Source organism: Sphaerodactylus townsendi, linkage group LG07, assembly GCF_021028975.2.
Source record: "Sphaerodactylus townsendi isolate TG3544 linkage group LG07, MPM_Stown_v2.3, whole genome shotgun sequence".
Taxonomy (NCBI): Eukaryota; Metazoa; Chordata; class Lepidosauria; order Squamata; family Sphaerodactylidae; genus Sphaerodactylus; species Sphaerodactylus townsendi.
Window position 1 is genome coordinate 44,437,814 of NC_059431.1, and position 27,717 is coordinate 44,465,530.

Sequence of the window (27,717 nt, forward strand, 5' to 3'; positions counted from 1 at the left end):
CTTTAATCAAGTTCAGAAATAATTCGCATATACATATTCTCCTATAAAATGCGCTGAGCTAAGACAAAAATATCTCTTTGGTGACTTTCATTACTGAAAATGAGCTCTTGTTCAAACCAGACTTAAGTGGATCGCACAATAATCACAAGAATAGCAATTTAGTAACTGAATTAAGAACATGGCTGATGGGCTGAATCTGTTTCTCAGCTGATTCTTGCATACTTTTACAAACATAGCTAACCCTGCTGTTGAAAAGATATGTTGTTAAAAGATATGTATGTCTGCCCTAAAAGGATTCAATTTTACTGTCTTCTTTTAACATTGTCTCCTGTTCTTCAATGACACTTTGTCAGTGTTTGTCAGTTAGCAGATGCCTCACATTGAACAGCTTAGAATTCGGCAATTGCTGCATTCTAAAAAAAGAACAAAAGCTAGGAAAGAGAGAAAGAGAAGATGCTGCTGAGGCTGGAACTAGCCAGTTTGAGCCGGCACCATTTAGCAGTGACGGAGAGAGTAGAGGTGGGGGGAGGGAAGGGAAGGCAGTCATCGGCAGAAATAAGACATCTGTGTTCTGAAGTCACTAGCTTCTGAACGTTTCTCTATTAAAGCCATTTTAGAATAAATTACCTGCTTGCTTTGTGTGCTAGATGGAATCATTTTCTGTGGAAGAGTGAAGGTACCTGAATGCAGTGCATAGTTTTTACTTTTTACTATTAATTTACATTTACCTATAGTTTTTTCATTTGCTATTCTTCTGTTCGTGTCTAGCGTGGCATGTTTTTAGCTCTGTGAAGATACTGGGATAACTTGTAGGTTTGTGATTTTATGCACACAGTCTTTTACCATAGGGACTAAGCACAGAGGTTAAGCATCACTTAAATATGTATTTTCATGTTATATTGACCTGCCTCTGTATTTGCTTGTTTGTTTTTATTTATATCCTGCCTTTCTCCCCAAAGTGTCTTGCAACCTTTTCCTTTTCTTAATTTTATCTTCACAAGAACCCTATGAGGTAGGTTAGGCTATGGTTCCCAAAAAGGTTCTATGACACAAGTGGGGATTTGAACCCAGTGTCCCAAATCCTCAACCAGTATTGCCACATCTTTTAATTAAACTAAAGGCTAAATGAATTATAGAATCATAGAGTTGGAAGAAACCCCCAAGGGCCATCAAGTCCAACCCCCTGCAATGCAGGAACACACAGTCAAAGCACTCCTGACAGATGGCCATCCAGCCTCTGTTTACAAACCTCCAAAGAAGGAGACTCCACCACACTCCGAGGTAGTGCATTCTACTGCTGAACAGCTCTTGCTGTCTGGAAGTTTTTCCTGATATTTAGGTGGAATCCCTTTTCCTTCACCTTGAACCAATTACTCCTGGTCCTAGTCTCTGAAGCAGCAGAAAACAAGCTTCCTCCCTCATCAATATTACATCCCTTCAAATATCTAAACATGGTTATCATGTCACCTCTTAACCTTCTCTTCACCAAACTAAACATACCCAGCTCCCTAAGTCTCTCCTCGTAGGGCATGGATTCTAGACCTTTTACCATTTTGGTTGCCCTCCTCTGGACCGATTCCAGTTCATCAATATCCTTCTTGAATTGTGGTACCCAGAGCTGTACACAATATTCCAGGTGAGGTCTAACCAATGCAGAATAGAGAGATACAATTATATCCCTTGATGTAGACACTATACTCCTATTGATACAGTCCAGAATCGCATTGGATTTCTTGGCCGCGGCATCTCACTGCTGACTCATGTTCAGTTTGTGGTTTACTAAGACTCCCAGATCCCTTTCAAATGTAGTGTTGTGAAGCCAGGTGTCCCCCATCCTATATCTGTGCATTTCATTTTTTCTGCCTAAGTGTAGTATCTTACATTTATCGCTGTTGAAATGCATTTTGTTTGTTTTGGCCCAGCTTTCTAATCTGTCCAGGTCATTTTGAATTCTGACTCTGTCCTCTGGGGTATTAGCTACCCCTCCTATTTTGGTATCATCTGCAAATTTGATTAGCATGCCCTCTATTCCATCATTCAAGTTGTTGATAAAAATATTGAATAGCCAGGACAGAACCCTGTGACACCCCAATAGTCACTTCTCTCCAGGATGAAGATGAGCCATTGATGAGCACCCTGGACACAGTGTGTAACAGACTTCTCTCTGTGATACACCTCTGAAGATGCCAGCCACAGATGCAGGCAAAACATTAGGAACAAGATCTACCAAACCATGGCCACACAGCTTGGAAAACCCACAACAATCCCTAGCTGCTGACAGATCAGGCCATGAAAGCCTTTGTCAATACATAGCATACATAGCATACAATACATAGCACCCTTTGAGTTCAGTCAGTCAACCAATTACAAATCCATCTAATAGTAGTATTGTCTAGTCCACATTTCACTAGTTTACTTGCAAGAATATCATGGGGCACCTTAGCTTTACTAAGATCAAGGTATGCTACGTCCACGGCATTCCCTTCCACAGCATTCCCTTCCTCTACCAAGCTTGTCTCTTTGAAAATGAAAATACAGGGCTGTATCCAGCTAGCTTCTCCTCTCGTGAAAAAAGGAGGAGGCTTCCTCTTTGACCATCTAAAAAAGTTAGGCTAAAGATCACAGGATTGGAATAGCCATAAGCCATGACCATACATAAAGTCAGACTGGCAGCAGCTCTAGGGTCTTTGGCGGAGATCCCTCATACTACTGGATCCTTTATGTGAAGATGCCAGGGATTGACCCTTGACTTCTGTATGCCAAAAACAGAAACTATACTTCTGAACCATAGCCCCTGTAGTACAGGGAGGGCTGGGCAAGATTGACAAAAGCTAGCTGGTTCCAATCCATGGGTGTGGATATCTTAAAGGATTTTTTAGAATGATTTTGTTTTCAGTGACAGAGGTGTTAACATTTATTACCTGGTCTATAGTTCCTTTCAAATCCAGGCAGTAAATCATATCACCCTGACTATAGTTCCTTTCAAAACCAGGTAGGAAACCACATGTGAAACTGATATTCAAAATGTATTTCAGCTTGTTCTGACAGGTCCATCTTATCATCTAATTTTCAACAAGGTCATCTGTTTTGAACATGCTCTCTAGCTGAGTACTGCATCTCTAGTTTCTCTTTTACCTATGCGTCTCTGTCTTGTCAGAGCTACAATCCTATCTTGCCACTTGCCTCAGGACAAATTCATTGTTCAAAATGAGAAGACGCACAGTACTATGTGCATTCATGTGTGCCATGCTGGACTTTGTTTATTGCTTGCTGTGAGGCAGGGATCTGGGAGACACTATTGGGCAGCATGACAGTTTCTGTACTTGCAGATAGTTCCCATATAGAAAGGCCATGTATATTGCATGTATACCATCACATATCTAATATTTTTCATTCATTCAAGGCTTTCCATTTCCCAGGATGTAGCCATGTTAACCCATTGCAAAATACTTGAGGTAACATAGAGAATAAGAAACGAAAACAAGATAAACTCAAAACTGTAGAACTGGGTTTTATTTTCCATGTGTGTTCTGCATAGTGACACGCCTATCTCTCTGCAGGCCTCTGAGTAAATGTCTGTTTGCCCATTTGTGTGCATGTTTGTATGAATGTTTATATATATTTATACTCCAACTTTCTCTCTGAGACTAAAGGCATACAATATGCCATAATAATGCAGCAGAAGTGTGTAATACATACAGTCAAGACAAATGACAAAATTCGAAAACAATGCTACTCCCAAGTTAGCATGGTCATATCTTGGGGGGGAGGGCTCAGGGGTCTCACAACCCAGGTGCCACTCGCCACGGTCATCTGGGGGCACATTTGGCTGTCCCTGCCCCCGCTGCAGACCAGGAAGGGCAAGTGGGGGACAGACTGGCTGTCAATCAGGATTTGGGTGAGAAAGGCTGCAACCCACCTGTTCCTGCTTCCCCACCGCCCCTGCAGGCCAGGAAGAGGAAGTGGGGTCGGAGCTGCTGTCCAGTGGGGCAATGGAGGCAAGCCTCCTGATTATGGTGTACAGTAGTAGATGAAGGGATCATGGTTTAGTCTGATTTCCTTCCAATCAAATTTCCTATAATACTGGATGACACTTTCAGAAGTCGCTTTTCAGCTGGAATGCAGTGGCATATCTACAGAAAATGGAGCCTGGGGCAAGAACTGATTTTGCACCCCTCCCCCCTCGAGCATTTGGCACTCATCTTTTTAATAACTGCACAATAATATTAGCTCAAATATAGAAGTCAAGCTCCTTACCAGGCAGGCACAGGAATCAGATTGCAGTTAGAAACTAGAAACAACACCAAGAGTGATTAAATATTTTTTTTTAATACGATTGTCTCAGAATCCCACGAAGACATGGCATTTGATGTCTTATAGAACAATACAGTTCTATAAACCACCCACTTAGTGGAACAAACTGTCATATTTTGTTCTGTGGCCCATGAAAAAGTTCACCCATCTCTCTAGCAGTGCAAGAAAACTAAAACAGTACAGTTGAGATGCTAATAGATACAAATATGCAGACGGAAGTACTTCATTCTAAAACGCTCCCTACAGGCCATTTTTTAATTCAGTGAACTAACTTACTTCATGCACTCCACCCCCACCCCACCCCCCTCTGCTGTGAAGCAGCAATTTCAGGAACTCTGCATCTAATTTCCAGGGAGCAGTTTGTGCATTGCCTCCAGAAATAGCTTCCATTACAAAAACTTCTATCTAGAGATTCCAAATTCTCCCTCTTAAATTCAGGTTTTCTCCTTAGAAGGCACAGTGGCACTAACTCTTAATATTTTTTACAGAGCAAACAAACATGAACAAACACTAATTGTGTTTGTAGGAGCTGCTACTGCATTGCCCAGACTAGGTTATGGGTAAGTTGAGAAATTGTAGTTATTATAAGAGAGTGGTACAAGAACTAACTACACACACCACAGACATAGTCCTTCAGTTCTGTACAAACAACAAAAAGATCACAACAGGGTAATTCCTATAAAAATCACAAGGGTAATGTTAAGCAAAGCGTTTTGTATTTTAATGCCATTTGTAACGTATATTAAATCTCATCTTTTACAAAGAATTAATTTTGAAGAATATTTTAACATTGACTAAGTAAAATTGATATTCCTGCTGTCAAAAAGCTATTGTTCTGGGTCATGTCATTACATTTGCATTCACTGATTTTCAGGGTGGGCTGTTATTTTTCTTTTGAGAAATCACAAAACAATAAAAATGCTTCTGAACAAAGAAAATGATAAAAGCTATTGGGATTCCTTCTTCTGACAGCAGTCCTGCAGGCGTGACCCATTTCTTCTTATCATGCTCACTAATACTGTGACGTAATATTCAGATAATGTACATAGGCGTTCACATCTTAAACGGTCAAATACAGGTCCTCTAACCCAAATAGAAGTGTTGCCATTAAAAGTGGATCTTGTTTCATGTTGGAGTTGCTTATACAGTCCCTAAATAGATTACCATGCTGGACACTCCCTCCCTGATTTGCGCCACTGGTCTTGACTGTATAGTGCTAAACTTTTCAGTAGCAGTTCGTGCCAGTTAGATCTGAGCTTCAACAATTGGTAACATGTTGCTCTGGCAGAGTCCACAATTATAAAATGAGACTTTTTGGGTACTGCAGGAAGATATCAGTGTTTAACAATATTAAGTATAGTTCTAGAGATTAGTGGCCAAATGTTATTTCAGATCAGTTAATGATTCTTTACCTCTGTAGCTCAAATGACATGAAATTCTCTTCCAAGATTCTTTCTCTTAGACTTTTGCCTCTGGCCTGTTTCTCTTCCCTTCCTCATTTTCTGTGAACAGTTTCTTCTGTTCCACCATTTATTTCCTAAATTCCCATGCTTTTTTCTCTGGACTTGTGTTTTCTTTTGCTTCTGGCTTCTGCCCCCCAAATCATTATCTTTACTCTCTGCTTACCAAATCCCATCTGCCTGCTTGCCTTTCCCTAGTCGCTCATCCAAGTAGTAAGGGTTGCCAACCTCCAGATGGTAGCTGGAGATCTCCCCCTATTACAAGTGATCTCCACATGACAGCAATTAGTTCACTTGAAGAAAATGGCCATTTTGACTATAGTTTTGTTAAAACTTTAAAAAAGACAAAAAGACTAACAAAAAGACAACAACAAGAGGACAAGGGAGGACTATCAACTTCTTCTGTGCCAAATATAAACATAGGGAAAAAATTTTTACTACTTGCTCCCTATTAAAGTTCACTTAATTCACACTTTCTCTATCATATCCATTTTCTTGTTCTCCCAGTCCTCAAATCCACAAGTCTATCAGGGGTTTCCAGTTATCAATGAACTTAGATAAGTTCTTTAATAAAAGAAGTAAGCTTAGCCATCTCATTCAATTCTGATATATTTTATTGTAGATACAGATGAAATGTTCTATTTTTGCACATATAATATTCTCATCTTGTTTATTCAGGACTTCTCTATTTTCAATACTTCAAGAAATGAAAGAATCAAGGTGGGGGATAGTGGACATCCGTGTCTTGTTCCTTTCTATATCTCACATGATTTAGTTAAATCTTCATTGGTAATTATTTGAGTTGCTTGTGAAATATAAATCAAGTTTATCCATTTTACAAAATTCTCTCCAAAATCCATATTTTCTAAAACTTTAAACAAAAGAGCCAATTCAAATTGTCAAATGCTTTCTCTGCATCTAGAAAAATCAAAGTGGCTTGTTTTTCATTGTTTCCCCAAATATTCCAAGATATCCAATGCATTTCTATTGGCCTTTAGTTTTTAAAAAATCACTTTGATCTTCATGAATAAACTCTTATAGCCCCGCTCAGAGGAAGGGGGATCCACTTGTGGGAGTGGGTTGGGCATGCTGATAGATTCGCCCTCTCTGGGGCACTTGCCCCTGGCAGATGGATGAAACTGCTGTTGTGTGGCCGCCTCCACCTTCACTAGCAGTGGGATGTAGTGCCGGATGATTCACCAGTGCCCCAGCCCCTCTGCCATATCTGCATAGCGGGTTGGGGAGGAGCTGACATGTTGGCTTTTTCCCAGCCATTTGGTGGATTGCGCCTGTGGCCAGAAAATCGGACTTAAAAAACACTTTGTGAGTCTGGTTTCTAAATTTTTGTTTCATGATCAGCAGCATTTTTATTGTTTCAAACCACTGGTTACAGAAGCATGTTCACAGACAGTGTTTTCTGACATTGAAATGAGTAAGTGCAACAACAAAATCTTTGTGGATGTCCACTATAAAGTGAGTGTCAAGAAGTCATCTGACAATGGGATAAAAGTATTGTGAATCATTTTATAGTTTCTTCATGGAAAGATCCCATAGAGGCCCCCACAGTGTTGTGGAATTTAATCCTTTCTCAGAGTACTGAAATCTGGCAGTTATCATCAGTGGTGGGATTCAGCAGGTTTGCACCACTTTGGCAGAACTGGTTGTTAAAATGGTGCTTGTAAACAACCACTTGTTAAATTATTTGAATCCCACCACTGGTTATCATCCATGCTTTTACAGCCTCTAAGATCTATTACTGCTATGTGTTTTATCTGCAACTACACCTGAAAACAATTTGAAAATATGGCAGAATGAGACATTCCATCATCAAGAGATGTAGCAAGAAGGAAAAGCACTCAGTGCACTGGTGCACCCCCGCCTCGGGATGCCCTTGCAACACCCCCATAGGGGCGCGCACCCGGTGCATTGCGCCCACCCCCCCATCCCCTTGGAGCTACACCTCTGCCATCATCTGAATTGGGTTGGTGAATTGTCCCCTGGCAGCTATGCCCACTGTCTTACATTTTTCAAGGCCACTAGTATAGGAGAAGTACTATAATAGGTGCCAAATTAACACATCTTAGGTGATGCCACTGTTTGTACAGCAGTTCATATTCATGAAGATCAGTCAGAAGTCCTAGCTTGAAACTCCATCAGTTAATGCTATTAAATTAACAAATAGATGAATCCGGGCCTTTTCCTTTGTGACTTCAACTTTCTGTAGTATGCTACAGGAAAAAAATAACTGTAGTCTGAATCTGAAATCCTTTAGAAACTAAAAAGCTTTCCCTTTTAAGAGGGCCTTCTGAAGTCTTCTGAATCAAAACAATGTTATGGTAATTGAGCTGTTAATTGTTCAGTGTAACCAGTTCTTGTATGGCATGTATTATAGCTCCATGCAAACATTAAAAGTCTTGTATATTTTGTTACTGGTGGATTACGCACAGGCCCAGACGTAACAGGCGTAGAATGTTATATGAACTAGTTGGGGTGGGGAACTTCACACAGATCGCATTCCAAAATCTGTGAATTTCAAAAATCACTAAACCAGCAATCCTTTTGCACAATCCTAGATTGGATGCGCTCCTGTGTGAACACAACAGGCAGGATATGCTTTATTTCCCTCCCTATCATCCGTTCACTTTAGGTTCTCCACCGTCAGGTTGCCCAGCATGTTGCGGGCAGATTCTCTGAGCACCCGATGGTGTGCAAAGTTCCCCAAGCACGTTTTCTCCCTGTGGTAGTGAGTATGACCATATAGATCTACAGCAGCATTGTTCAATATTGCTCAGACATTGCAGGGAGGTCCCTTTTTCTTTTCTTTTGTGTGTTGCACATGCGCAGCTATGCAGGTACAACCGATCGGATTGTGGAACAATTGGCTTGGCTGTAGCGGTTCATTTCTGTGTGTCTGCACAGCTACACATGTGTCACATAAAATAACAAGAAGTGTTTCTGTGTGAAGGCGCAAAAGCAACCCAGTTGCTGCCCCAATGGGTGAAGGACACACATGCAAATGGGGAAAAGGAAAATGGGTTCCTTTATAACGACTGCAACCCATTATACATATGCTGAGCAGAATCTACCATTGAGAATATTGCAACTTTCTTGATTATGCGGAAGATTCTTCACACATATGCCTCGCAGCAGACCAGCAACAGAAAGTATAGCACATGATGTTTTAAACATCTGCTTCCTTTATGATATAACATTTTAGTTCTCTGTAACTCTCTAGATCTTTATGATGAGGTAGGATAAATAACCTGGTGGGTGACTGAAATCAGGTTCATGAGCATTTATGTCAGTGGGAATCACATGCTCCTGCCCACACTCAGCCAGGCAGAGATAGATACACCTTTAAAAGCCACTGATTCAAGTGAACTTAGAGCGGTCTAACTATTTAGGATTGCTTGGCTAGTCAACCCATTTACAAGATTGTGTGACACCTCTGAGAGGGATGTGAAGGTTTCTCTAGGCTAGGCTAGTACAACTTGTGACTCACCACATGAAATTCTGGTATCCCGCCTGGTGCTTATACAGTTCCACAAAAAAGCAGATTGGTAGCCCTTCCTACAGGGATGGTAAGCTGGGTTTGGTTTGGTGAGTTACAGTTTGTTAAAGCCTCTATTTTATTTGTATGCATGGGCATTTTTTAATATGGTGTTAGGTACAGTGGCCTTGGCAACTTTGTACTGAAATAATGTACTTTGAATCAAACACCTTCAAGTGAGAAAGTACATTGCACTGATATGCTTGACAAAGTAGTTAATGTTTGTCAGCATTTTTTAATGAGAGCAGCAGATTTCCACTCTTGGCTTTGCTTCAGGTTATTTGTCTTAATTGTTGTTTATAGCAGAGTTGCTGGAATGTATGAGTAAGTAAACAATGCCCTTAACCTTCTTCACACCTGATTTTAAAAACATGTTCATTGCCAAAGGAGAACATGGTGAGACACGCCCTGCAAATATACTGTGTAAACAGCCACTTTCATAAGTAGGTAGGAAACATCAAGTATTATCTAATTCATAGCTTCACTAGCTTATTTTGCCTTGCATTACAGGAAATCTGCTTTCTGGAATGCAAAGAAGACATTGTCTGGGAAAAGTGTCAATACTTTTAATAGAGTTGATTATGGTTTCTCATTAATAAAAGCCAAATAGTAAAGGTGACCAGATCCAGATTTTTACACTGCAACTGATATGTGCTCCTGCAGCAGTGAAGTCTTCGTTTATGAGGTTAATGCTCCCACAGTTGTCATTATCCCCCCACCCTAAACATCCATTTAGTGGTGCAGAAAGTCCACTTAAGAAGAAGAAGAAGAAGAAGAGGAGGAGGAGGAGGAGGAGGAGGAGTTTGGATTTATATCCCCCTTTCTCTCCTGCAGGGCTTACAATCTCCTTTCCCTTCCTTCCTCACAAAAAACCCTGTAAGGTAGGTGGGGCTGAGAGAGCTCCGAGAAGCTGTGACTAGCCCAAGGTCACCCAGCTGGCATATGTGGGAGTATACAGGCTAATCTGAATTCTTCACACATATTTAGGTTAGCTGAAGGGCTAGTGATTGTGGTGTCATCTACACAGCATGGGAGTTGTGGCTTTGTGGGGGCCAGTTGGTGCTTACTTTAGAGGGCCCTGTGGTTGGTGAGTGTTGGGCTCTGTCCTGGCCTGCTCCACTATGAAGCTGGACCCATGCTGAGAAGCATTTTAATCAAATCAGTTACTTATTGTCAAAAGTCATGTTGATTTCGGACATGTCAATTGTGTCCATTGCCTACAGTTCTAAACTAAAGAATTTCACATTTCATAATTTCATAAGTTTTTAGCGGGGTTCCCAGCCCTCCCCACCCCCAACGGAAAGAAGCCTATATTATCACACCAATTTTTATAATGTACCATTTCACTTTTCTTATATCTATTTATTTGCCATGTTTATCAACAGTTTTTCATGGGTTAAGCAGTCAAATGGGAACAGCCCAGATTTCCAGAATATTCAACATTATTCTGCCACATGTCCCAGTGATCTAGATTTTTGTATAGAAACAAAAATAAGAAACCTTTCATTGGTTCCTTGCACAGCTAGAAAAAGTATGATTCATAGAGATTATCACTCAGTAGTGTCGTGAGTGGTTGGACGTGTGAGCATTGTTATGAATAATTCTGTTAACCTAATGAAACAATTTCAGCTTTCTTTTGAACCCTGAAGAAAGAATATTTCCAAATTACAAGCTCTGAAGCTTCTCCCCTTTTTTCAGCAGTTTAGTATTGCTTAGGAGAAACAGTGCCTTGAAGACTTTGGAGAGCCTGACAAAAAAGCATACTGTCAATCTCTTCCTCCTCCTCATGATCAAGGAATCCACAACTATAGCCCCAGCTGTTTTCTTATTTTCTTCAGAAGCATTTCATGCTATGTCATTTGCATGTGTGTCATTTGCAGTTAGTGTAGACACATGCCTGCAAACCCACCCTCATAGTGATAGGCCCTTGCTATCTTGGAACCTGTCAACCTCATATCCCTGATTATAGTGTGTTGTGCATCTTCCCAACACCCATATGAAGAACCCATGTACCACAGTTGGAACCCAACCTTATATAAAATCAACAAAGAAAATACATTAGATCTGCCTTTTGTTCTTTTCTTGCTTTTAGTTGTCTGGTGCGCTTAAATAGTACAGATCAGATGTGTGCTATGCTATAACAAAAGAGGCTTCATCAGAGTTCTTAAATGAACTCAGTGGTTTGTTTTAGTCTTTGTTCAAGAAATAGTGAAAGATTAATACCAACTGTTTTCAAAGACTATATTTTCTATTATTAGTGTTAATAAAACCCATTAATGACCTTGCAGCTGCTATATTTGTAGTTAACCGAAACAGAAGCATTAAAAGAGACATTTTCTATAATGCAAGTCCATGAAGCAAGTTCATGACGCTCAGTTGGAAACAATGTGATCTTGAGAAGAAATGTTCCAAAACCAACATTATTCACAGTAGACACATGCTGATATTTTCCTCTGCCTAGTAAGAATTTATTTTAACTCTAAATAATCACAGTGGGAGGAAACTGAAGAAAGATCTGTGTATTTTATTATGTGCCTAAGAACATCAAACTGACCAGTGCTGACTTCTGAACAAATCGTTTATTTATTATGTTTCTTTACCATTCCATATAAAAGTGGCTTTAGCAGTTTACAATAAGATACATGAAAACACAAAAATGAAACAAAACAAGCAATCCCTGGCCTCTCTAGTGAGGGGACCACAAGCAGCAGATCTGAGGACTGTCTGAGCACAGAACTGTGCTGGATGAATTAGTAGTCTGACGTGATGTAAGCAACTTTATGTGTTAATGAACAATTCACCATGTATGACATAAAAGTAGATAACATGTTACACAAAAGTGCAGGGATTGTACAATTAGAATAAGTGAAAGAAGCAAAATTGCACAATATATGGCTTGCAGTCAAACAGGGTGGCGGATAAGAAAGCCAATGCGATTTTGGACTGTATCAATAGGAGTATAGTGTCTAGATTGAGGGATTTAATTGTACCTCTCTATTCTGCATTGGTTAGACCTCACCTGAAATATTGTGTACAGTTCCAAGCACTGCAATTCAAGAAGAATATTGACAAGCTGGGACTGGTCCAGAGGAGGGCAACCAAAATGGTAAAGGTCTGGAATCCATGCCCTATGAGGAGAGACTTAGGGAGCTGGGTATGTTTAGCTTGATGAAGAGAAAGTTAAGAGGTGACATGATAGCCATGTTTAGATATCTGAAGGGATTTCATGTTGAGGGAGCAGGCTTGTTTTCTGCTGCTCCAGAGACTAGGACCAGGAGTAATGGGTTCAAAGTGAAGGAAAAGGGATTCCACCTAAACATCAGGAAAAACTTCCTGACAGTAAGGGCTGTTCGACAGTGGAATGCACTACCTTGGTGGAGTCTCCTTCTTTGGAGGTTTGTAAACAGGCTGGATGGCCATCTGTCAGGAGTGCTTTGATTGTGTGTGTATGTTCTTGCATTGCAGGGGGTTGATGGCCCTTCGGGTGTTTTCCAACTCTATGATTCTAGGGATGAATTCTTCAACTATTTACTTCAGTAAAATTTACAAACATAAACAAGGAGGCTAAATAATAAGCTTTGCCCCAGATGTTCCAATTCCAGTCAAGCATTACTTACACAATGGCACAAGGTCAATTTCAAAAGAATGAATAGCTTATCTGATATGAACTGAATGTGTCCAACATGGTGTTGAAAACCCATATAGCTAGCCAGTGTCCAGTAATTATCAGGCTTTGACAAATTTTCAAAGGCTCATGGTGGTATCTACAATAAAAATCTGTAATCACACTGTGGAAAATAGTAAAGCCTACAGGCTACTGTCAGTGATTAGAAAGACTCCCATCTTACTTACTTTCTTAGTTCATCACTTAATCATGCTAATAAACATCCTCAAACTCTGGAAAATGAAATAAATGTACATCAGTTTCCTTGCTTAAACACAGTGTTTCTAAACACTATCTTAATTAGAGAATCTAGATAGACTCTGGATCAAGATAGACTCTGAAATAATAATTAAGACATTTGTCATTTGAAAGTCTTGAACCAAGTTGACTTCCATGCATAGGGAACAGCATAACTGGGGCACCACCAAGAAGCCTCTACATCTTGATAGACTACATCTTGATAGATAGTTCCCCCTCATCATTGTTCAAGGTTTATTTTCTTATTAGATCAGCATTTCATGAAGATCTGTGGGCTGCAGCTGGAGAGGAGAAGCAGGAAATCCCATTCTACCACTGGGAAAATCTGGATCCCACTCCTTTTGTCATATTTCAGACGGACAAGGTGGAATTCTTTTGAAGTTAACCCCATGCAGAGTACTTTATAGCATGGATTATGGAGTTAAGGTCCTGGTCATTAAGGAGAAAATCTCTAGTTGAAAACTAACAACTCTATGGACTATCCTGTGATAACATTTTGGCACAAACTTAGCAGATATACTGGTTGTGGTGGGTTTTCCCACCAACATTACATTACATTAATTAGCAGATATACTTGTGGAGGGGAATGTTTTGAAGTCAGAACTGGGTGTTCATTTCCTTGAAGCTAAAGCTCTTAAGAGGTTGCTGAAAATTGTACTCATGTCTGAAAATTCACTTCTGAAGGTTGTATTCACTGATTGTCTTTCATTGTTAAGAAAGGATTCTTATATCAGCTCTTGGAAGCAACTGACAGAAACTAAATTATCTACATTGGGGATTCAGATTTTTGGAATTAGATTAGTTGGGGTTGCAGTTCTAGAATGGTAATTTTGGATTGCTGATATGATTTGGATTCTCTAAGCTCTCAGAGCACATAAAGTTTGTTCTCCCACCTACTTGGGATCATCCTACCCCAGGAGTCTCCCATTCTACATTAGGCAATTGACTGTGCCCCAATATAGCAGAGCTTTTATACTTGCTAGATTGATTTATATACCCATTTAGCATTGAATTATTATTATAGGAAGGTGCCTTATGCCTGTGTGCTTGTGGCAAAAATGATACTATGGAACATTGTTTATTGGAATGCCTTTTTTCTCAAATGTGAGAGATGTGTAGATTACTCAGTGCTTAGGTGGGATTGTAGGTGCATCAGTTGGAGAAAAAATTGAGAGACTTTGGGTTGGATTCGGAGGTTACTTTGTTCCAATTTTTTTCTTATGATATAGTGAATAGAAAATGATTTTAATATACCTTTAGCCTGATTTATGGGAATTCTAATGTGACACTACGCAAAACCTAAAGCTTAAAAGAATAGTTCAGTAAGTTGGCAATTCTAAAAGGTCTGACATTCTTGTGGATATCATAGTTAATTGGTGTCAACATAATTTTTTTCCCCAGATCTCATTTCTGACCTCAGCCTATATAAGTCAGCAACTCTCAGAGGAAAGCTGCTCAGCTTTGGGTGCAATCACCCACTACCTCTATCTTTGCCAGTTCAGCTGGATGCTTATTCAGGTTAGTAATTCTATTAGTCTCTCTCACTCAGCTTTGACAAATGGTGTTTTTACTTTTGTTCATTGTATACACTTACTCAAAATTCTCTCATTTTCGAAATTTAGTCAAATGTAATGCTAAATGGTTAACAAATCAAACACCCAGGGTCAAGGACTCAGGGTCAGGGTGGTTTACCAGGGTCAGGGTCAAGGATTCCCCTCTGCTCTCACAGGAAAGATTTCCCTCTTCTACATTATCCCACTGTTACTAAAAACCTTGTCACCATTTGAATCTTGTTTAATACCTCCTGAGGTCTCCGTAATCTCATTAATTCTGAACTGAAAACTCATATTAAACTATAGTTTCAAAGTGTAGGGTTGGTTAGCGTTAGCTAATATTTTGGTCAGATATCCCTAATGAATGATATGACCAGCATTAGTTCCTGCCAAGTTGGATTAAATAGATGTTTGGAGGGTCCACAGACTAAGTTATGTAATAGGTGGCACAATTCCCACCCTCAAGAAAGCATTTATCTTTACTTACTTGGCCAGCCCTCTTCTAACAGCTTTTAAGCCAGAAAGGTCAAGTGGCAGAACTCATCTCTCCTAGGATTTTGTTTACATTCTCAGGTTTCACAAGAAATAAACACCTGTTCTTAAAATACCTTTTAAATTGTCAAACTAAGGCCCTTTCCCCACTTACCTTTGTCCAAGGGTTGCTGCGCGCAATTCCCAGCATGCGCAATTCCCAGCGCGCGCTCCAGCTTCCCCACAACCCCGCGTCAGAAGGCGCCATTTCAAAAGGCGCCAGGAATTACGCGCGCTGAGGGGGCACGAGAGAGGCAGCGTCGGCGCTGCTGTGTTCTTGCCGCGCCTGAAGTGGGGAGTGCAGCTGGACCCCGCGCTACTTGAGGAGAGTAGCGCGGGGCTTAAGGTAAGTGGGGAAAGCGCCTAAATTGGCAATTGTCACAGACTCCCTCATGTCATTCCCCAAGTCCCCTAGTCCCCTGTCACTCAGGAGTGGCATTTTGTGTTGCTCATTGAGCTGATGTGAGAGAGGGAGGAATTTATGAACTGTATAAGTATTTAAGATTTTAACAATTCAGAATATTGTCCACTCGAGTTGGAAAGGTTGCTCGGAGGCCTCCATTCCAAAACAGAACAATCACATGAATTAAGTTTAATTGGGCTTTCATTAAGCTTCATATTAATAGGAAATCATTTTGTTGCCCTGACCAGAATGGACCAAGCTAGCCAAATCTTGGAAGCTAAACAAGATTGTCCGTGGTTGGTATTTGAATAGAAGACCACTGAGGAAATCGAGGGTCTCTAGGTAGAGGCAGGCAATGCTAAACCACCTCTGAACATCTCTTGCCTTGAAACCCAACAGGGTCACCCTAAGTTGGCTATGACTTGAAGGCACTTCCCACCACCAAACATTTTAAATTTATTTCCTAATGCAATGTGAACTCTGCAAAAGTTTCTTCATCTGGCATGCAGGAGGCTGGCTGTACTTTTTTGGTCTCTATACATGGGTTATTGTTACACCATGGTAATAGGAAATTTTTTGCTAAATTTAGATCCAGTATTTCCATTTCACCTATTTAATTTTGGAATATCAAAAGGCGTATAGCTATCAAGATGAAAAATTACACTGGACAGGAAATAACAAACAGTCCAAACTCATACAAAACTTCACATGACTGAGTCATCATTCATGTAGTAAGAGATAAGAAGATAGGTAAATATAGTTAAACAGACACAGAAAACAGGATTGAGGACATATAGTACCAGTTCTTAGAAACAATCTGATTTGCATGAATAAGGAGACATGTTCTAACAAAGAGAATTAATGGGATTGCAGCTCCTTGACTAAACAGAGCGGGATAAATAAATTCCAGGGTTCATCTGTCTAGAGCTGGACCATGGCCTAGTTTTGTCTGCAAGGCCATGAAGCGGGTTGTTTTCTGCAAGTTTGTTTGTTATTTTAATGTCACAGGAAGGAAATAGCCTCACATATTATAAAATGATAGCAGAAAAGCCGGGGATGTGTGGTTGAATTAAAATGTCTACTCAGCAAATAATATGGGGAAAGCCTAAATACTTAAATACAAATAAATTTTCTGTACCTATATTTCTTTCTCAAGTACTCAGGCAGCCCCTGAAAGCCTTAGGCATGCCACCCTCCAGAGGGCCCTCCAGAAGTGGTGTGGGGAGATAGAAAAAAACAGAAAACCTTCCCAGCCACCTGAAAGCCCTCCATGGGGCTAGATGGACTTATGCCTCTGTTTTGGGGGACGTATGTCCAAGGTGCTGATCACGGCACCCCTGGCATGAAAGCCCAGGTGGGAGCTACCTATAGCTGGCTCCAGTAACACCCTGGCCCACCTCCCCTGCCCCGCCCCGCCCTGCTGGCATCCAATTGGACAGCAGCATAGCTCCGCAGCAGTGGCCATTTCTGGTTTGCGCTGCTGCTAAGTTGAGGGGTGACTGGATGCTAGCATGTTCACTCCCTGCGCCAGCAGGCTGTCCCGTATATGGCAGAGGGGGCAAACACACTGGCATGAAACCGTGCCACTCCCCACAAGCTCTTTTTCCCCTGCAATGGGGCATTAAGACAGTTTTCTGACCATTCCATTTACTAGTCTGATTTTTTGGAGAGCCTGCTAAAGTACAACATAATAATTGTCTGTTTCTTACTGAGAAGTGAAAGAAAAATAGGATTAATCTAGCAATGTGCCAGCAAACCAAAAAAGATGTCAGGTGACAGCTTTATTGTTTTATAAAGACCTTATATGTTTCACTGTACAAGCTGTGTCAGGGAGATCAGAGTTCTCTTGTGCTGACTCTCTGCACAGCAACTGAGTTGTCATCTGGCATCCCCCCCCCCCCACTTTTCTGTCTTATTGGGAAGCAATATTCTTGTGTTATACAAATTTTGGAATTGTATCTTAACATATCCATTTGGACCCAGAGTTAATGATGAACACTTCTACTGGTGCAAAAAGCATTCCTCCAGTGGAAGAGATGTTTTCAACTGATTAAAAATTCCTTGTTCTGGAGGGAGAGTCCACCATTAGAACATAAGGACTTAAAAAAGAGCCTGCTGGATCAGAACAGAGTCCATCTAGTCTAGCACTCTGCTACTTGCAGTGGCCCACCAGATGCCTTTGGGAGCTCACATGCAGGATGAGAAAGCAATGACCTTTGCTGCTTCTCCCGAGCACCTGGTCTGCTAAGGCATTTGCAATCTCAGATCAAGGAGGATCAAGATTGGTAGCCATAGATCAACTTCTCCTCCATAAATCTGTTCAAGCCCCTTTTCAAGCTATCCAGGTTAGTGGCCATCACCACCTCCTGTGGCAGCATATTCCAAACACCAATCACGTGTTGCGTGAAGAAATGTTTCCTTTTATTAGTCCTAATTCTTCCCCCCAGCATTTTCAATGTATGTCCCCTGGTTCTAGTATTGTGAGAAAGAGAGAAAAAATTCTCTCTGTCAACATTTTCTACCCCATGCATAATTTGATAGACTTCAATCATATCCCCCCTCAGACATCTCCTCTCCAAACTGAAGAGTCCCAAGCACTGCAGCCTCTCCTCATAAGGAAGGTGCTCCAATTCCTCAATCATCCTTGTTCCCCTTCTCTGCACTTTTTCTATCTCTTCAATATCCTTTTTGAGATGTGGCGACCAGAACTGAACACAGTATTCCAAGTGCGGTCTCACCACTGCTTTATATAAGGGCATGACAATCTTTGCAGTTTTATTATCAATTGCTTTCCTAATTATCCCCAGCATAGAGTTTGCCTTTTTCACAGCTGCCATGCATTGAGTTGACATTTCCATGGAACTATCAACTAAGACATGGAACTATCAACTATCAACAATTAGGGAAATGAAGCCTTTGCATTCAATCTATCAGAAGTAAATATGAATTGCCATTATTGGCATATATCCCACCATTTCACTGACCAAAAGTTTGAAGCCTTCCTCTACCCTGAGGAACTTTCCAGCTTCCTCCAATGGAAGAGACTGGAGGAAGTCTACTTAGGCTTCAGGAATGTCTTGTGTCCTGAGTTAGCGTATACATTATGCCACTGTAGAACGTTATGCCGCTGTAGTAATATAAGCTTCAGTATTGTACATATATAATGTATGCCCATCTTTCCTTTCAAGTTATTTGTGCTTGAGGATAGCCCGAGTTCCTCCTTGACACTACTGTTGGCACTTTTGAGGCTGAGCTCACAGTTTGAAAAATCTTATGAGCAGCATCATGTGGCTACAGAACTCCCTTTGACCCTCACTGATATTCAGGTGTTGATGCACAAATTTGTGTTCTTCCTGTGTCTTACCAGCAGATGAATTATCACTCAGTTATGGGTTATCTTCACCTCCTTGACATCATATTTATTTTTAGAAAGGCCACTTTAAGAGGAAGTGATTGACAGGTGCTCAGGAGCAGCAACAGCACTTTAAGAGGAAGTGATTTGACCAGGTGCTTGGGAGCAGCAGCAGGCCATTGCTTTCACATCCTGCATGTGAGCTCCCAAAGGCATCTGGTGGACCACTGCAAGTACCTGTGTGCTGGACTAGATGAACTCTGGTCTGATCCAGCAGGCTCTTTCTTATGTTCTTATGACAGGAGAGAAGCAGTGATAGGAAATTTTTTCCTCTAGTGGCTCCTTCTCTACACAGTTTCAGCTACTTTTTGTCCAAGTCCCCTCTTCACATGTGCATTATAGTTAAGGTAGTATTGAGTTATAAAAGTTCTACCTGTGGTTAATCCATGACAGTTTGTTTGAGTGGTGTCTTTCAGCCCCTAATATGCCCTTCATGTCGTCTATGAACAGACCAGATGAATTCTGTGCAGTCTGCATTAGACCAACTGCAAAAGAATCTCACATTACAAACCCTGCCTATTTTGACAATGCTTTGATGACTTTTGTTTCTGTCTACCCTTGCTAGTGATTTTTCCTGAGCTAGGAACATTTTTTCTCTTGAAAGCTAACTTCTGTTTGGCTGTGAGTTGCCAATACTCTTTACTACATGGTAATCAGCCATTCAGAGATGACCTAGATCTTAGACTGACATGCCACAACTTTTCACAAATCTCCAGACCAAAATTTTTTCTCCCTGTATGTTTGTATATATGAGATTTTTTTTAAAATGGATACATTACATAAAGACAGGGACAGATTGAAAGATTATTGTGACTGAAGAATAAATGCAATGTGAGTGGGCTCGTCATTTTGAATATGCTACTGACTGAGTTAGTGGGTATGGCTAATGTCTTCTGTTTGCATGATATATTTGACATGTTTAATTATGATCTGTTCAAACATAGTCCTAGCACATAGAGTGCACACACATCATAGGGCACTGGAGCAAAACCATAGTTCATGTTCTCTCTCCCATCATTTGAAATTTTTGAGTGTAAATACATGCTTATGCATATAATTCCTTTGTTTATGGTGCATAAATCTTATTCATTTTGGCAGTGATACACTGGTTTTGGTTCACATTCAAGTTGTAGGTGCAGTGAGTGAAACTGCACTGAAAGTGAGTCCCTGTCTCAGTCACTTGAAGAGCGCTACGTACCTAATGACCAATTAATTTTATTCAACGTATTCCCTCCCCCAGCCATTCTGAACTTAGGACTGTTTCTAATAACAATGCAAAACAATGCATTACAATATAAAATATGTAATATATAAATTAAAACCACAATCCTAATTTCATTCAACCATGGCATTCAATTTAAATATCTACTATATGACAGTAATTTCAGTGGTGAGTTGGTTCACAGTGATGGTGACAGTGGCCACCAATAACTCACACTAGCCATCAATAACTCACAACAGCAAGGTCCTCTAAAGGGTGGAGACGGGAAGGGAAAAAGGGGAAGGAAGGAAGGAAGGAAGGAAGGAAGGAAGGAAGGAAGGAAGGAAGGAAGGAAGGAAGGAAGGAAGGAAGGAAGGTCTTCTTAACAGTTGCTGCCTCATCTGTATGTCTAGTGGAATATCTCTGTTTTACAGTCCCTGCAGAACTTAACTAAATCCTGCAGGGCTCAGGGCTAATTAGACAGAAAGTTTCACCAAGTAGGGGCTAGAGCCAAAAAGCCCCTAACCCTGGTTGAGGTCAGTTGAATGATGTTGTGTCTTTGCTTCTGATCTGAAAGTACAGTGATGCTTAGGGCTTTATTTTTTTAGTTCACTGTACTGTTACCCTTCAGCCGCTGTGTTTGTGTGCTCATGCATAAATAAGAACCATGCCACGTAATATATGTTTGTAATAAAATTTTCCATCCAAATTAAAACTACTTAAAATGATTTTTGTCTGTGTTCTGGTTAGATCTAGATCTACATGACTGGCTTGTTGTCTGCAATGTAGTCAGGCACCACTATGTTACTATATTTGATGGTCCATGAAAAATTTGTAGTGATTTTACCAGGTCGGGATGATGGCAAACCTAACCAAAAACAAAAATTTGCATAAATACCACTGCCAGGATTTGAGAGGGTTTTTTGACATTGAATGTTTATAGTGATACGTTTCTGATTTTTTTATTTTGTAGGATAGTTAGTAATTCATATAAACTTTTATTGACCATGTTTTGAATTATTTCCTAGGCTGTTAATTTCTGGTATGTCCTGGTGATGAATGATGAACACACAGAACGGCGCTATCTGATGTTTTTCCTTCTGGGTTGGGGTCTTCCAGCTTTTGTTGTGATTCTGCATTTAATTATCCTCCGAGGAGTCTATCATCACAACATATCACAGATTTATGGCCTGATCCACAACGATCTGTAAGTCTCTGTATATTAAAATAATCATAATGTAGATGGAGTGAACATTTTATCTGTGGCCTAGACTATATAAAACTAAGTCCTAATTTGTGTATTTATTTTTAACAATCCATCTCAAAGTATCCTGCTGTATTAAAGGTATATTTTTAATCTGTGATATCTTTCATGCTTTGCAGCCATTTCCAATTCCTTTTCCTCTCCATGGGCTATCAATATATAAAGTTACTCTCAAAACCAATGAGTTGGTTTTTTCAAGTCTGGAATATGAAAATTTTAGGGTAATGGTAGATAGCTTTGTATTTGGGATTTTGTATAAAGATCAGTTCACGCCTAACACTAAACTGTAATTTGTTTATTATTGTTGTTGTTGTTTGATATCACAGCTGCCAGTTCTTTAGTTGGTTGTTGGCCTTTCATTACAATTTGAGCTTCGCCCAGAGGCCTAGAATGTTGTAACGTATCAACATAGAATTCGTGCAGATATCAGCATGGCTGCCTTTTGAATCTGACAGATGTTGATTTTATCAATTTGAAGACGTTTCAAGTGCGGTCTAGTGTTTTCAGAATGGTGCCCAGGGTGCTGAGTACCACTTGGATGACCTTAGCTGGTTTGTGCCATAGTCACTGAATCTCTGTCTTCAAATCGTGATATTTAGTGACCTTCTCATGTTCATCGACCCTGCAGCCACTAGATATTGCTGTGTCGATGATAGTCATTTTCAGGTGTGTTATGTGCCAACACTTTATGTCCATTTGAATTCGAAAGTCCAACAAGATTTTGACCTTCTCATTTTCTAAGGCTTTCTTTGGATGATGCTCCCACCAGTTTTTAGCCTTCCTAAATTTGTACTTCTTGCATAAATTCCAGTGGATCATCTTGGCCACTGAGTTGCGCCTCTGTTCATACTCAATCTAGGCAATCTGCAGTTTCGTGAGCTTCCTTGCACAATCTGCACTTTGCATCATCTGGGATTTTTCAATTTTATCCTTGATCATATTTGTTCTGATTGCCTGCTCTTGAGAGGCTAAAATCAGTGATTCAGTTTCTTTTTCAAAGTTCCAATTATTAACCACAACCAAGTCTTTCATTGTCTGCCTTGTCCTTGATTTTCTCCAGAAACTGGCCATGCAGTGCTTTGTTGTGCCAGCTTTCAGTTCTCATTTTAATCACATTTTTTTCTATAGTCCTATTTGATTCACTGGGCTTTCAGTAAATGCCTGTTCTTGACTTTCATTCAAATAATTAGCCAGCACATGTTTCTCCTCCTCTACTGTTTGCTTTACTTGCCTGCCCTTCAGGGCAGGTATAGTCCATTGGTATCACTATGTGGGTGTACAGCGTAGTGCACTGTCATAAACTTTCAAGTTTTTCTATCCAGTGCATCCAAATCAACCTGTGTCCAGTTCATGATTCCAGTGGTGCACCTGATGACAGGTGTAGCCGAGGTGTTCATGGCCTTGATAGTGTTCCTGCCATTTAATTTGGATTTCTTGAGTCTCTGGGTATATTCTCTGCTGCCCACCGTTTTCACTTGACCGTGCTTGATGTCATCCAGCTGCAAAATGTCCAGATATTTATAGGCTGCTTCTTGGCTGCACTTGATTAGTTGGCCATCAGGCATTTCTATGCCATCACTCTCAGCAATCTTGCCCTTCTGCATTCCCACAGGGGCGCTCCATCGAAAAGTCTGTGCTGGCTATTCAGACTAGTGACTGGATTTCTGTGTCTGATTTCCTGTAAAGCTTCAAATGTTGTTGTTGTTGTCATTTGCTAAAACCAGAATTTCAGACAATCACTCAAATCTTCAACAAATACTGATTTCACTACCTCTTTTCAGGATCTGGGCAGTAGACAACATTAGCTCTGGGAATCAAGCCAGGGTGCCTGCATTCATACTGCATACAAAACCAACATGAACACTAATTGTGGTTAATAAGCTAACTTCAAACAATGGTTTTAGATTCTGGTTTGCCAGACCATAACTAGACATAGTAAATGGAATGGTCCACGTTTGGACAGCTGTACTAACCGTACTAACCATAAGTGAAATTGTCCACGTTTGGATGATCATACACAGTTTAACCATAGTTTCCACTTTTACAGGAGAGCAAAACTGCAGAATTCTTGATCAAGTTTCACAATATAAAATTATGATTAAGACTGCCAGTCCCCCAACTTCTGTTTTCTGATACTGCTTAGAGTGCGATGGGGGGGGGGGGGAGATTAAATGGCTGTCAGGCCTATGGTTTTGCCATACAGTTTCCAGTTATTTCTAGAGAGGCATGATGTTTCTGAGTTTTCCCTGGAAGTGATAATCACACCATCACTGATAGCCACCTCCACTCACTGGTTTTACAGTGATTACCAGCCCAGGCTTAGCAACCCTATCTGTGTATAGTGGCTCAATTTAAGACTCTCCTCCTCCCCCTCAGAAATCTGGATTGCCTGAATTCTTCTTATTTGAAAGAACAGTTATCAAAATACCTTACTTGGAGACAATAAATGCTAACAAATGTGAATGAGAATTAGTCTGACTAAATTTAGACATTATCTTCCGCTCAAACACAAATATGGGAATTTTAGCATTTGTTTAAATGCATTTCAGAAACCTAGATAGTAATATAGGAGGAGAGATATGTTGGAGGAGCAGCATTGGAAGTGATAGCTCTAGGAATCTCTGGGAACTTTATGGTTTACCACAGAATTTACTGCAGTTCCTAGAGAGGTGTGCCTCACTTCCAGGTTTATCCTGGAAGTGATATTGTCATGCTGGTGAAACTACTGGGTTTTTTTTCCTGCCATCATTTGGAGTGACAGTAATCATTTGGAGTGACAATGAGAACTCGAGACAAGGGACCCCCTCCCCCCCTGATCTGACCAGGGACTTAGCAGCCCTAATTTGTCCCATTTCCTCCCTGCTAAAACTATTGCACCAACCGTAGTGTTAATAATATAGCTTTTTAAGAAGTACAGTAATATTATACATTATCAAGCTTCATGAAAATAGAACTCCAGAAGTTGTAGTATCCCCAATATCTTAAATATCTGGTGTTTGGTATGTTTATCTGTTCCCATGTTCTTTGGAGCTTCTTTGATGGAATAACTCACTTTGGAAGAACATACATAGCCGATAACCTATCTGATTTCTGCTGTGGTTCATCTGTTAGCCTTGGTAGCAGTTTCATCTGTTCTTTTAGGTATGTTTAATGTTGTGTGAGGATGACACCTTGTCAGAAATGGAAAACCATGACTGCAACAGGTAGTAGTTCAGCAGATGAAAGGAAAGTAGTAAAGGAAAAAGAGGACTCTGGTTCTTAGCACCAGAACAGAAAAAGTGCCTTACTTCTGAAAACAGGCATACACAGACTTAAGATCCCAGAATTTGGTCTTGTGAATTTTACGTGTGCAAATATATAATACTATTTGTGTGAATGACTTACTCCTTGGAAAATATGGAATTGAGTTCTGTGGATCCATTCTGCTGTTAGAGGATATTTCCACCAATAAAAGACTTTTCCATTGGCAGAAGACCCTCTTGCATCTGGAAACTAGCAGAAAGGATCCTTGGGATCCATGTCATGAATTGGATTTAAGAGAAATTTGCTAGAACTGGCACATATTTTCTTTGCAATCAGGACGATTGGTGAAAGGATCTACAATCTCTATTCTCCAAGCTCCAAAGAAGATGAAAATAAATAGAATAGATCTTGGTGTTGTTTTCAGTTTATGTAGTACTTCTAATATGCAAAGTCCTGTGTTTCTTTTCCTCTTAACAATTTTGCATGAAAATTTACAAATGTAAAAGGAGTAGTAAAAATTGTCCAGCATTTATCAGGGACCTGAATCCCATATCTGTAGCCTAGACTCTGATCATAAGAACATTGAGATTCAGAATTTCCCGATAAACACACTGAGAAAGCTAAACAAACTGTTATATATGCTGGTAGGCAAGCTCCCCCAGGCTCAGTTCAGAATGGGCTCATCTCCAATGAGTTAATTTGTTTTTGGCTTCAATGAAGCTTGTTCAAACTTAACCTCACTCTGAAGTTTGACTCAGTTATGCTCCCAGTGAATCATGGCAGGGCCTATAATAGGCCACCCTCAGTAGCAAGGAGTGGTAGGAGTTGTTGTTTAAATGTCACCAACATTGCTATGTCATTTCCAGGTAAAATTTGGAAGTGACAGTGGGTAGCTCTAGGAATCTCCAGAAACATAAGAGTTTCCAGTGATTCCTAGAGCTACACTTTGTCACTTGCAAGCTTTACACAAAAATGACATTGCCACATTTGCCCATGTTTTCTCCCCCAGCCGTCCCGCCAGTTGAATTTTCAGTTGAACTGAACTCCTAGCCGGTAAGCTTTCCAAATCATTATGAGCCCCTCACTCAACTCACTCTTTTCTTTTCTGCAAATGTTATCTGCCAGCAGGGAGGCCATACAATGGGAAAACCTTTATGGTAGACTTCTTGTAGTTTTTCAACAACTTTACTGGGATGCATATAAAAATCTTTTAAAAGTGTATTCCCTGGTCAATGCATTGCTTTTAAGCTTACATTTTATTTGCCTTTTTTAATTGGGATAAGTCCCTTTACTTACATTGGATCAATTTTAAGGAGCAAACTTAAGCTTATGCCCCAAGGGACTCCTTTGGTTTCCATTATGGCACTCTCTCCTTTTTCTTGTAATGCTGATGGAGCAGTTGGTACTTACTCTGATGAAAACATTATCTAAATGCTAAATCTGAGAATGAAATGATACCCAAGTGTCTGAATCTGAAGTCAGTGTGATGATCATGCTACAAATATATTAGAAGGAAACAAGTAGTTTTCATTAATGGATTTCTTGTAATCACAATACGGCACTAGATACTGTGAATTACTATGACTTTCCTGTGGCAAAAATATCCCATACTTATTATTTGATATGAATCATGAGTGTGATTGAGCTGTTCAGTGGAAACTGAAAGTAAGAGCTAGGGGAGAAGGCAGGAAAAAGAACTGCTTTCTGTGCCAAAGCTTTATTTGCCCGCATAGTGCAAACCAAAAAAGCCAAAACGGATCTTTTTAAAATGTCTGCAAGACATTTTAAATAACCACACAGAACATTTATAAGAAAGAATTTTTAAAAGATACTTGTATACAAACGGCTGCTTTGACATCAGCCTGAGGAGCAATCTTGACCAAATCTACTCAGAAATAAGTCCCGTGTTATTCAGTGGGGCTTGCAGCCAGGAAAGTGTCCTTAGGATTGCAGCCCTAGTCACATAATACACTGTATTGAGCAACAATTTCATTTAGAGTAAGGGGCTTAATATTAAAGTACTTCCAGAAGTGAAAGTACCAAGCTACTGATGCTTGATGCTTAATCTGTTGAATGCTGCTTCTGCATGCACAGATGCTTGTTTTACACTTCCGGGGGAAAGGGTTGGAGGAAAGTGGTGTTTACTTTATCATATAATCAAAAATAATAACTGGAAATCATACACACCCATCCAAGTAATGTGGAACTTTAGCATGGAGTGGCCATGACTGTAAGGAATTCCATAGAAGCAGAAATAAAAGGCTTTTTTGGTGTACCACCCCCCCCAAGGCCAGGCGGCTGTCCCGCTCATCAACACCATTGAATCCTTTACAATGACAGTGTATGTCACTGCTTAGGAAAAAAGTGATCAGGATATTCGATGCATGCACATGTTGGTTGGCAACTTGTGATACTGGCAATGAGGGTTTGCAGTATACCTGGGCAGACAGAGGAGGACTGTACACCTAACTGGGACATACAGCTGGCTCTACATTCCAACCCTCTTATTTATTGTTTCTTTATATTCTTCATTTATATCCCCTTTTCCACAGTAGGGATCTACTTCATTCTTCTCTCTACCATTTAATGCTCAGAACAACTCTATGAGGTAAGTTAGTTTGAGAGTGCGTGACAGCTCAAAGTCATTCAGCAAGCTTTCATAGCAAAGTGGGGATTTGAGCCCGGGTCTCCCAGATCCTAATACAAAATTCTAACCATTGCACCACACACCATTTAACCACATGGTACTACACTGCTGCCAGCTGTGCTGCTTAGTACAGTACAGATAATTTCAGGTCGTGGCATGTGGATGTGCTTACATTTTTACATACTTGGTGGACTAGAGCAAGGTTTTGTCATATGCT

The 27,717-nt window shown here is 40.3% G+C and overlaps 1 protein-coding gene across 1 annotated transcript in view; it reads left to right on the plus strand.

The window, feature by feature from the left end:
• Positions 1-27,717, plus strand: part of ADGRV1 (adhesion G protein-coupled receptor V1) — a 301,407-nt gene that overhangs the window by 204,972 nt on the left and 68,718 nt on the right. The window contains exons 84-85 of the mRNA XM_048504356.1: positions 14,648-14,764; positions 21,375-21,553. Coding sequence (XP_048360313.1) covers positions 14,648-14,764; positions 21,375-21,553 — 296 coding nt within the window. The remainder of the gene's footprint in view (positions 1-14,647; positions 14,765-21,374; positions 21,554-27,717) is intronic.